The following is a 10,623-nucleotide window of genomic DNA, read 5'->3' as shown; positions in this document are numbered from 1 at the left end:
CAGGGCACGCGTCTGAACTCCCCTTTCCCCTGCAAACCCATCGAGCTCACCTGAGATGTACAAAGCCTGAATTAACCTCTTCTCCTGCCAAACCCCTTCAGCAGTGAACTGCAAAGCCGCAAATCCCCCCGCACTCTACCCCAGCAAGGCTGGATTTACCTCCCAGCAGCTCAGCTTAGTGCAAGGTGTGCGGCTATTTGAGATTATCAAGCCTTTTGTGCCCCACTAAACCCTCTCCCATCCAACCCGACCCCAAATCCCAACCGAGGGGACCTCCCACCCCACAGCATTGCCACTCAGGGTCCCTTGTCCCCGCTGGCAGCGGATCCAGCCCCGCAGGGATCAGGTCTCGTAGCCATAGCTACGGGTATTTATTACAGCCCGGCCGCACTCCACCCCGCGCTGGCGGACTTTAGCCCAACAGAAAAAGTAGCAGCAAACGCCTCCGGATCCCAACCGGCAGCGTCAAACACAAGGAAGGGCCCCCAAAATAATGGTGAGTGAAGCGTTTCGGCTGATACGAACTGCTCACCCCTGTTCCCCCCATCCAGATTTTAAAGCTGTTCTCTTTTTTTCTTCCCTTCTCCTTCCCCCTTCATGTTACAGGCAAAATTTCTGTCCCAGGATCAAATTAATGGTACGTACAGTTTTCTTCTGGTTTTCTTTTTTTAATTAGCAAAATCTGCTTACAAATTTATACATATATATATATGTGTGTGTATGTATAAATATAAATGGCATTTCCCTCAAAAGTGTCTTGATCTGGGCTTGTGCTCTCCCACCTGTCCTCCTCCCAGCTCTCCAGGGGACCCTTTGCTCTGAAACCAGAGAAATCTCTCCGTTTTTGTGAGGACAGTGCTGGGCACAGGCCGGGAGCTGAGACCACCCGCAGACCCGCACGCTGCATTGAGACCAGCAGAGATTAACCACCAACCTCCCAGCCCCACGTCAGCCCTGGCCAGACCAGCAGGGAGCAGGAGAAATTTCAGATGACGATTTGCAATACTGGAGGTTTCACATATGATGGGAGAAAGGCAAGGAGGAAGAGGAGGAACGTGGGTGCGGGATATACAAATCCTCATTTGTGAGGCACGGGTGCTCTGCCTGGGACAGGGGAGCGCTGCCTCACACTGGAACAAGGAAAGGTTTGCTGCGAGAACGGCAGAAGAAAGCTGAAATAAGAGTATTATTGCAAATCTGTTAATCTGCAGCGCCCTTGGGCTCAGCAGCTCTGCAGGATTGAGGCGGCCGGGGCACCCCCGGGACACCCAGCACCCATCTGGCAATAAGATTTAGGGACAGAGAGGATGAAGAGGGGGGTGACTGCACCACAACAGAGTGATCTAATATTTATTTCCCTGGCTGGACGGTCCCCACGCTCCCAGCTCGCCCATTAGCATCGAGGAGGCGCGGGAAGGCAGGAGGAGGGCAGGCAGGCCTATGTAGGTCAGCTGCAACCCTGCTTTATTTATCTGAAAACCGCAAACGGGTGTGGGAGGGGGAGGACGGCGGGAGATGCTGCAGGGGACGGGATGGCGCAGGCAGAGGCTCAGCAGCCAGCAGCACTCAGGCTGCCAAATGCGACATGATCAGTTCTTTTATCTGTTATTAAAATCCAGACGGTGACCCGGGGCAAGCGCCAGACCCTGCGCAGCCCAAACCAGCATCCCCCACCGCTCCTTAAGGCTCGTCCCTTCACCATCCTCTCCTACCCCCAGGAAGGCAAAACAAAAATGCTTTTTAACAGTGTTTTACATATTTGGAAGCCAGACTCTGCTTGCAGAGTTGCTTCATTAGGCTGAAGGACCCCAATTAGCTCAGCTCTTCACAAGCCTGGGTTTTAATTGCCCTTGGCACCTTACCCAGGGTCCTCCCCCACTGTCCATCACCCTTGAAACGAGACACCTCAACCAGACACAAAATCCCCGCTGGATCCAGACCAACACCTCCTGACTGGGCAATGGGAGAAGAAACGTCACCGGCAGATCAATGTATTCTCACATGGCATAACAGAGAGTTTTGGTTTTTAATTAGAGTTCAAGGAATGTTTTTCCCTGTATGACAAGAAACAAAAAGGCAAGATAAAAGCCTCGGACCTGATGGCCGTGATGCGGAGCCTGGGAGCCAGCCCGACACCGGGAGAGGTGCAGAGACACCTGCACCTGCACAGGATCGGTAAGGAAAGTAGCACATCGATAAAACACACTGGATTACGGTTGTAAAAATTCAACTTTTCTGCGGCCAGACTGCATGCAAAGACAGGGAGGCTGCCTGGAGCCCAGCAGATGACATTGACTCTCAGGTAAAACCGCAGCATAACCAAGAGCAGCCACCAAAACCTGGTCTGATGCGTGAGACTCCGAACAAAGACAATCCAGCACACGGACTAAAATAGTGCCATTAAAAAAATAAAAGCTTCAAGAGCAGCAGAATGCACACATATTGATTATGGATTTTGAGGAAAGAGATTCATCTGCAGATATGTATAAATAAATTCAAAACACAGCACAAAGACCAAAGAAGAATAAGTGGGCTGGATTAAAAATTCTGTACACAGGGGTTTCAAAGCACAAATCTGGCAAAGGTATAAATGGGGTTTTGGGTCAGGAGAAAGCCCTGGGAATGGCCCACCCTGGTCCAGACAAGAGTCAGGCAAAAGGGAGAAGATGCCCCAGAAGGGGAACTGGGCGGGGGAGACAAAGGGGATGCTTAGGTCTGGATCCAGACTACAAAACTGAGCCATTCCTAAAGAATCTGCCCTTCTTTTTCCCAGACAGAAATGCAGAGTTGGATTTCTCCACTTTCCTGAATATAATGTACAGGCAGATGAAGCAGGAGGAACCCGAGAAGGAAATCCTGACGGCCTTGTCCATGATCGACAGGCAGAAGAAAGGTGTTATCACCGCCTCGGAGCTGAGAGCCAAACTCACAAGACTTGGAGAAAAGCTTTCCGAGGAAGAAGGTATTTTGTAAAACAAAAACATACCAAATGCTGCCCCATCTTCTTCTTCTTCCCTTCCTGATTTCTCTCCGTTGTCAGTCTGGGATGGCCAAGCAGAGGTTCTGCGCTTTGCAGAAGTAAACCAGCTGCCTGGTAACCAAGAGACGGTTTCTCAAGTAATTTCCTGAATGATGATTTTTCACCCTGAGATGCTTTGCTGTATTTATGAAGCGAGCATCTGTCCCACCAAGGGCCCCGGACAGCGTCAGTCCCCCAGCTGCAGGGATGCTCCGCAGAGCACACCAGGCACTGGGGGCTTCCCAAGAGCTCTGTGGCCAACGCAATCTGGAAGAGGGAGGACTTTTTAAAAAGCAATCTTAATTAATAAAGAAAAAAACCAACATGCCCTATTTGTCAGAAATTTGCCTCCAAGTGGCACAATTGAAGCTAAAAATTATCAAGACCTTTGAGACAGCTGATTTTGCCTTGGGCATTTTATGTACATATTATGTAAACAATGTACATAATATACAAACTTTTTAAGCGCATGCAAACTTTTCCAGCTTTCAGAGGCTGCAGGAGCGGGGGCAGACTCTGCGCACCCCAATGCCCATCAGCCCTGGGGACAGGGGGTCCTGTCCCTGTCCCCTCCTTGCTCCAAACCACATCACCTGTGGCTTCTCCAGCTCTTGCAGAGCTGCAGGGACCAAGCTCTGGAGCTTTCGAATTGTTCAATTACTGCCAAAAACAGCATTAGAAAAACCCATGACCAGTCTGATACAGGCAAGGAATGAGTTTTATCAGGGTTATGAGGTTTGTACAGACCCCATTAGGCAACTTGAGGGTGTAAGAACTGTCATTTCTAATGTTAAAGTAGAATTTAATCAGAGCAACGTTGGTCAGTCCAATTGCCATCACCAGCTTCACCAGTGATACCCCAACAAGGCATTTCTTCCAAATGTTTTAATCAATTGCTTAACTGGAATAATAGTTCATTAATTTACATCTGAAAACACCTTCAGAACTACTATGAGAGCTGAGCAAACAGTGAAGACATAGAGAAGTTAATTAAAGCCATTCTGGCAAGAACTGCTGTTCTATAAAGACTTGGGAGGTGCGGAGGGATTTCCCAGTACTTCGGTATGCTGGCTGCACATCTACCCACAGCTTGTCACAAGGCACTAGAGATCCTAACGTAGAAAGTGATGCTTCTCAGCAAGAAATTCCCCCTTTGGCTTGACACACTGAACTGCACCTCACGAAGCCACTATAAATATTTGATACCAGAACAGACTCAATTTCATCAGCATCTGCGATTGTTCAGTAACTACTGGCTCATACCTTCATTTACAGTGGCTCCAGAAAAGCCTTCACTTCATTTTAATTCAATGTATTTTTACCAAATAGGAATTGACATATTTTTCTTGTGTTATTTTAAAATGTTCTAGAATTTTGGTTTTTTGTAATGTATGTCCTTGGAGGTATTTGATTACCATCAGGGTATTCTTCTTGAAAGGAGGATTAGATCTCCTGGAAAAAAAGGCCTGTTACTTACCTTCCAGAACAGCAGTTCTCACAATAGTCCCTTATTTACCCCTCGCTGAAAACAAATCCTCCTCCAGCAGCTTCCACAGGGGCTGCACGTACCCCTATATACACCGATATCTGACTCAAAATGGGAAAATACAATCTCATTCCAGATCTACATGAACAGCAGAGAGAGGAAACAGGTTACGCTGCTCATAGAGACCTTCCACAACTATTTAAACAGTTTTTTTTCCCCCTAAACCCTCCACTTCTAATGACCTTCCTCCTGGATTTCACAACTGGCAACTGCAAAGCCACATTATTCTGTGCTCCAGGAGTACTCGGAGTCCTATTTAAACCACCACTCGTTCAGGCTGGACAACCATCCTGGTAACCTCAGTCCTGGTAACCTCAGCCGAGTAGCTCACGAGCAGAAACACTGACCGGGATGCACTGACCTGCCCTCACCCATCGCAGAGGGGAGAAACCAGAGCTCTGCCCAGCCAGGGACTCCAGTCCACACGGGTACAGGATGATGGAGGACTGGAAATTAGCACACAGCTATGGTTAATCCATTTCAGTGGTTAGTGAGGGGCTCTGAACACCTAGAATCATGGAATCATTTTAGTTGGAAAAGACCCTCAAGATCATCGAGTCAAACCATTAACCCACGCCTGGCACTAACCCATGTCCCTGAGAACCTCATCTCCGTCTGTTCAACCCCTCCAGGGATGGTGACTCCACCACTGCCCTGGGCAGCCTGTTCCAATGCCCCACAGCCCTTTCCCACAAGAAACTGTTCCCAAGATCCAATCTGAACCTAATAAAGTAACACCCGATCAATGAAGGTCCACAACCCAACAGCTTCTCCCCCAACAGACCCCCCGCCCCATCGCTCTGCAGAACATGCCACCACGGGCCAGGGCTGCCAGCACAAAGGAAAACGGCAACACGCTTGTGAACATCATCACACCAGCAAATACACCAGCACAAAACTCGTCTGGACTGTGGGAGGTACCTTATAGAAGGAAACTGCTGCCCAGAACTTTGTCAAACAAAAGGTGCTGGGTTTCTCTGATGTTTGTTTTGGCATCCACCCACCATATGTGATGGTAAAGAATTCACCTCCTCTCCTGTCACCCAAAGATGCAATGGAATTCCCAGGAGCACCCTTATTCAGCAACTTTTCACATTACTTTTCTGTGTCTCATTTCTTATATACTTCTATTTTATTGACATTATTTGACAGAGAAAAAACACCCTTTAATGGTGTAGCCTGTACAGAAGAGAGCATTGTAAATCAGACAACTGCTGTCACCACCACAGTGTTCCCAAAGCTGGGATGAGACCATCACCAGTGCCAGGTGCCAACCACGCCGTTACTGCTTGTTCAGAAGCATTTTCAGTGAAAGATCCAGCTGAGAAGATAAACTTCACCCTCAAACACTAAAGGTCCAATAATATTTACAAAAGTCACGCAAATCTACTTCAAGTTGGGTTTGGGTACATCATCTGAAAGAGCACTTAGTTTTGTCTAAATCGAATAGGGAACAGGTTTGCTGATCAAACCAAATAAGCCGTTCCTATCAAAAGCAACTAAAAGCTGATTTGGACTCAATTTGTGAATCTTTCCCATGTGGAACTCGAAGATGGACATCTCTGCCTCAGAAAGCTAGACACGGAAATCACAGTGCTAACTGACACTACATTAAAACAACAATCTGGGTGGCACCTCCAACCCACCCCAGAAGTTATTACTTCTAACAAAGATTATTTGCAAACTCAAATCCTGCATTGCTCCTCTTTGGAAGATCACAACACCCCTAATATAAACCACTCAAATTCAGATTTTCTTTTTTTTTTTTTTCAGTTGATGACCTGCTAAAAGAAGCCAAAGTTGGACCAAATGGGACAATAAAATATGAAGAATTTGTCCGCGTCATTTGTCTTCCTGCAGTCGACTACTGAAATGCAAATGAAGAGATTTGATAAGAGCAGGACCTGAAATGTTTTCAACTTCTTTTTTTCCCATTTACTACTTGGACTCTGGAATCATCATTTGCCTTTAAAAATCCTTCTTTTGCCTTGATGATAGTGCTTACACAGGTTCTCACCTTGTTTCTGGAGAAATGTCACAAAATGTGAGTTCTCTGTCATTTAAATAAACTGATTGTAACATTCTCTTGTGTAACATGCGTCATGCATTAAAAAAAATGATTCTTATTTTGAAAATGCATTGAAGTCTAGATTGCAGCATGAATTATAATTTGTAATTAAGGTCTCGCGGTGACTCCATTCCAAGAAGTCACCATCACCCATGAGCATTTGCTGTTCCCACACACCCGCACCCAGACACAGCTCTTTGTGCAGAACCAAGATTCCCCGGGGAGCTCCATTATGTCACAATGGTGGTAAATTTACTGTAACTACACACAATTCCCTGGAATTCCTTGGATCCGTCGTACAATCCGACAAGAGATTCTCCACCTCGCCCCATCAGTGATGCTCACTGGCTGCAGAGGACAAACCCACGTCTCCATGCACAGGAACAGTCTATGATTGCTGTCTTGCTCCTCCTCATTTTTTGCTCCTTCAGCACACAAGATGAATTGCTGAACTTCTGTCACATCATTTATTAAGGTGCGGTATTTTGCAACATCAAGTCTCTCTGCAGCTAAGATGCTCCTGTGTTTTGAGGCAACACATGGAAAATGCTGTGCTTGGTAAATGGATCTGTCGCCAAGTTCTGGGCTAGCTGCCCGGAACGTATTCCTGGCAGGGGAAAACAGGGGCCAGGAAAATACAGCCTCTCTACAACAGAAAAACAAAACAAAACAAAACCAAAAAACATCTCTCTTGATTTTAGACTGATTAAAATCAGTGTAACCCAGAGCAATTGCTACTGATCTTACTCCACCTGTATCTTGGCAACCTTAGCTAAGGTACAGAGACTCATGTATGAAATTCAGGACAACACAGAATGACAGAATCATTTTGGTTGGAAAAGCCCCTCAAGACCATCGAGTCCAATCATTCCCCACCCCTGACACTGCTCCATGTCCCTGAGAACATCATCTCCACCTGTTCAACTCCTCCAGGGATGGTGACTCCACCACTGCCCTGGGCAGTCTGTTCCAATGCCCGACAGCCCTGTGGGGAAGAAATTGTTCCCCAGATCCAACCTCAACCTCCCCTGGTGCAACTTGCGGCCGTTTCCTCTGGTCCTGGAGCTTGTTCCTGGGGAGCAGAGCCCGACCCCCCCTGGCTCCAAGCTCCTTTCAGGCAGTTCAGAGATCAGAAGGTCTCCCCTCAGCTCCTGTTCTCCAGGCTGAACCCCCCAGGTCCCAAATCAGTAGCAGTGTCTCTGTAAGGGTAAAGCAGGGATTATTCTCATGGAATATTACTACAGGAGATAAAAAAAGCACAAAATGATATGCTGAATGTCATTCAAGAAATGGAAGCGGATCCAGGATGAATCTTTTCAACAAATGTCAGTTTTGTGCCCAAACTTCCCCGATTCAGAGCCCATGGTTCTCACAAGTCCCAGACTAAACCAGTAAGCTCAGTCTGGAATCCTGACACATGAAGACACTAACCCAGGGACCTGTGAACAGCAAAGGACCACATGTCATGGGGAAATAAACTTTGCTTAATGTCAAACTTCATACCACACCTCTGCCTTCTTATGTTAGCTCTTCTTACTCCATGGATAGAAAATAAAACAGAAAAATCTTGTTTCTCCAAAAAATAGAGAGTTACAAGCAGCTGAGCACTCGAACAACACTCCAGAAAAACAGCTGTGAAATACAGAGAAGATCAGCTACAAAAACCAATAACAGGTTCCAGCTATCAGCAGAAGAGAGGATTTCCCTTGTCTCTTCCCACTGTTCACGGTTAATCTCAATATTGAGACTAAACCCCCACCTACCTTGATTCCGAACCTTTGCCCACCAGTGCCTTTTGGAGGTCGGTGTCCACACCAGTGATGGACGCAAGAAGCAAAAACCTCATTTGCTTTGAGTGTAATTAGCTTATGAAACGACGAGTTCATTTTGAAGCATTTGTTTCCAATATGCATCAATAGCCAAGTTACAACCGATCCAATAGACGGCTTAATTCTCCCCTATTGACCAGAGAAGTTATCAAATCCTTTCAGCTGCAGACGATATAAAAGCTTGGATGTTACAGGGACTGATCAGCTCAAAATCACTTTACATCACTAGAGAACGCATCTGTATCGAAACCACTGCCCAAAGCAAAGCCAGCAAAAAGGAAAACACTCCACACACGTTCGCAAAACAAAGCAGCATTGTTAGAGCTTGGAGAGACAAGTGAGAGACACTCCATGTCACAAAAAAAAAACCCAAACAAAAACCAACATATAGAAGCAAAGCATTTAGTTCCAAGGAGACCTTTGCAACTCTCACACCCTCCTTTCCCCTCCCCCTTTTTGTTTCCCCCCAGGAAACACAACGTAACTGAATGCTTTTTATTACATCTAAAGATTTCTACATAAACAGGTAACATTCAATAGGTAAACCATTTTTTTTTTTGCAATGCATATAATAAATATTTTCACTTGGTACTTTTATACAAACTGACATTGGTCTACTATACATTTTTTAAAAGCCATTTACTGGTTTGGCATGCCGTATGGAAACTAAGAGAAAGTTTTAAGGCAATGAATGACAGATTTAAATTCATGGAATTAATGGTATTTTTAATATTCTGCTTATATACATTTTTCCCTTTGTTAATTAAAACAATTAACAGCAGCACTTTTGGAGACCACCAGCAATTTTCCCTTGTTAGAAATCTAAGCTCTGTTAAAAAATAAAAAAGGAAGAAGAAACAAAAAGAACCCAGTTACACTGACAAAACAATATCCTTTCTGTTTAAAAATGTGCTTAAAACCCTGAAATGTTAAACTGCAACAAAGAATTAATTTGCAAAACGTTCTCACAGTCCTTCGCTCTGTGCTGGGAGGCAGGTCCAAGAGAGTCCAACGAAAACCTATGTCATCCTGTCCCTGTAAGGCCGATCAAATCCCTGTCCTGGAGAGGAAGGGGACAGCCTGGAACTGCTGTCATGATGGAAGCGCTATACAAGTTTTTAACGCATGGCATAATTACGGTATTTTCTCATCTAAAGGATGCAGCAGTAATGCACTCCCGAGCAACGTGAAGCCGTGGCTGCCCTGCTCCCCACCGCGGCCATGTGCTTGTGTTGGTGTGTGAACAATATGTCATGCACGGCGCTATATGTTACACGTGTGCGTGCGCCCTCGCCTCCGGTGGAAGGAGCTGAGGACAAGAGAGCACCAGGCTGAGGGTGACAGAACTCGGCGATGTGCCGTGCACGGAGCCGTGCCGCCGGCCTGGCCACCTGGGATGCTTCACTGCACCTTTGATTGGAAGCGAACTAAGGGAAATTTGAGTTTGGGACAGACATTGGCAGGGCACTTGTCAAAAACTCAGACTGAGACTTCTACCAAGCAATGTTAACCGTGGTCAGAGGCACAGAGAATTATCAGCTATAAAGAACACCCGAGCGTGAAACAGGAATACTCACAAAGCATATGGGATTAATACCACAAAGGAGGATTTAAGAACATTTTCTGTCCCTTCTTTGTAGAGCAATGAGGTTAAAAAAAAACAAACGATGAGGGTGAAGTGAACAGCCTTCCTTCCCTTCAGGGTCACTCAGGAGGAAATGGAAGACGTCATCAGCCGACCTCACCTTCCAAAAGCTACGCCAGGCACAGAGATGCCAGGTTCTGCATCACCACACACTCGCCACGTCTCGTCTTAGATGTGAATTAACAACATTTTAATACCATGGTCAAAAGCGACATAAGCTGCTCGTTGGGCCATCGGTAACAATACAGTCAGTGGAAACGTTGCCACGATGGTCGGTGGAACAGCCACAAGCTCTCCCGAATTCCTCGGAGGCGTTTCAGGAGTTGGGACACGCGCTCCTAGTGACACGGATGGCGGCCGTACTCCAGGTTTACAGGCGGTAGTATAGCAAAGCATATGCTCTGAAGTTACCAGGTTAGTATTCACGACTAAAATGTCTGAGATATATTCCTAGTGTAGGTTTAATCACTTCAAAATCAGACTGAGTTTAAAAATAAGTATTTCCCATTTTCTATC

At 46.1% G+C, this 10,623-nt stretch overlaps 2 protein-coding genes across 9 annotated transcripts in view; one reads left to right on the top strand and one right to left on the bottom strand.

Moving 5' to 3' along the window:
• Positions 1–597: 597 nt before the first annotated feature.
• On the top strand, positions 598–6,436 carry CALML4 (calmodulin like 4; the record flags this gene model as incomplete). Its single annotated transcript, XM_080351213.1, has 4 exons — positions 598–637; positions 2,035–2,175; positions 2,774–2,962; positions 6,339–6,436. The coding sequence occupies 4 exons, from the start codon at positions 598–600 to the stop codon at positions 6,434–6,436; spliced, it is 468 nt and encodes a 155-aa protein (XP_080207339.1).
• Positions 6,437–8,562: 2,126 nt separating this feature from the next.
• The window catches only part of PIAS1 (protein inhibitor of activated STAT 1), a gene marked incomplete at its 5' end in the record, with an annotated part of 67,617 nt that continues 65,556 nt past the window's right edge, over positions 8,563–10,623 (bottom strand). For 5 of the 8 annotated variants that reach the window (XM_080351099.1, XM_080351100.1, XM_080351094.1 and 2 more), the window contains one exon: positions 8,563–10,508. In XM_080351099.1, the coding sequence (XP_080207225.1) occupies positions 10,276–10,508 (233 nt within the window). In that variant the 3' untranslated portion in view covers positions 8,563–10,275. The remainder of the gene's footprint in view (positions 10,509–10,623) is intronic. The other 3 variants (XM_080351102.1, XM_080351095.1, XR_013922611.1) reach the window with 3 other exon arrangements.

The sequence above is a fragment of the Nesoenas mayeri genome (genome assembly GCF_963082525.1).
Source record: "Nesoenas mayeri genome assembly, chromosome: 11".
Classification (NCBI taxonomy): domain Eukaryota; kingdom Metazoa; phylum Chordata; class Aves; order Columbiformes; family Columbidae; genus Nesoenas; species Nesoenas mayeri.
This window is presented reverse-complemented; position numbering and strand designations above follow the sequence as displayed.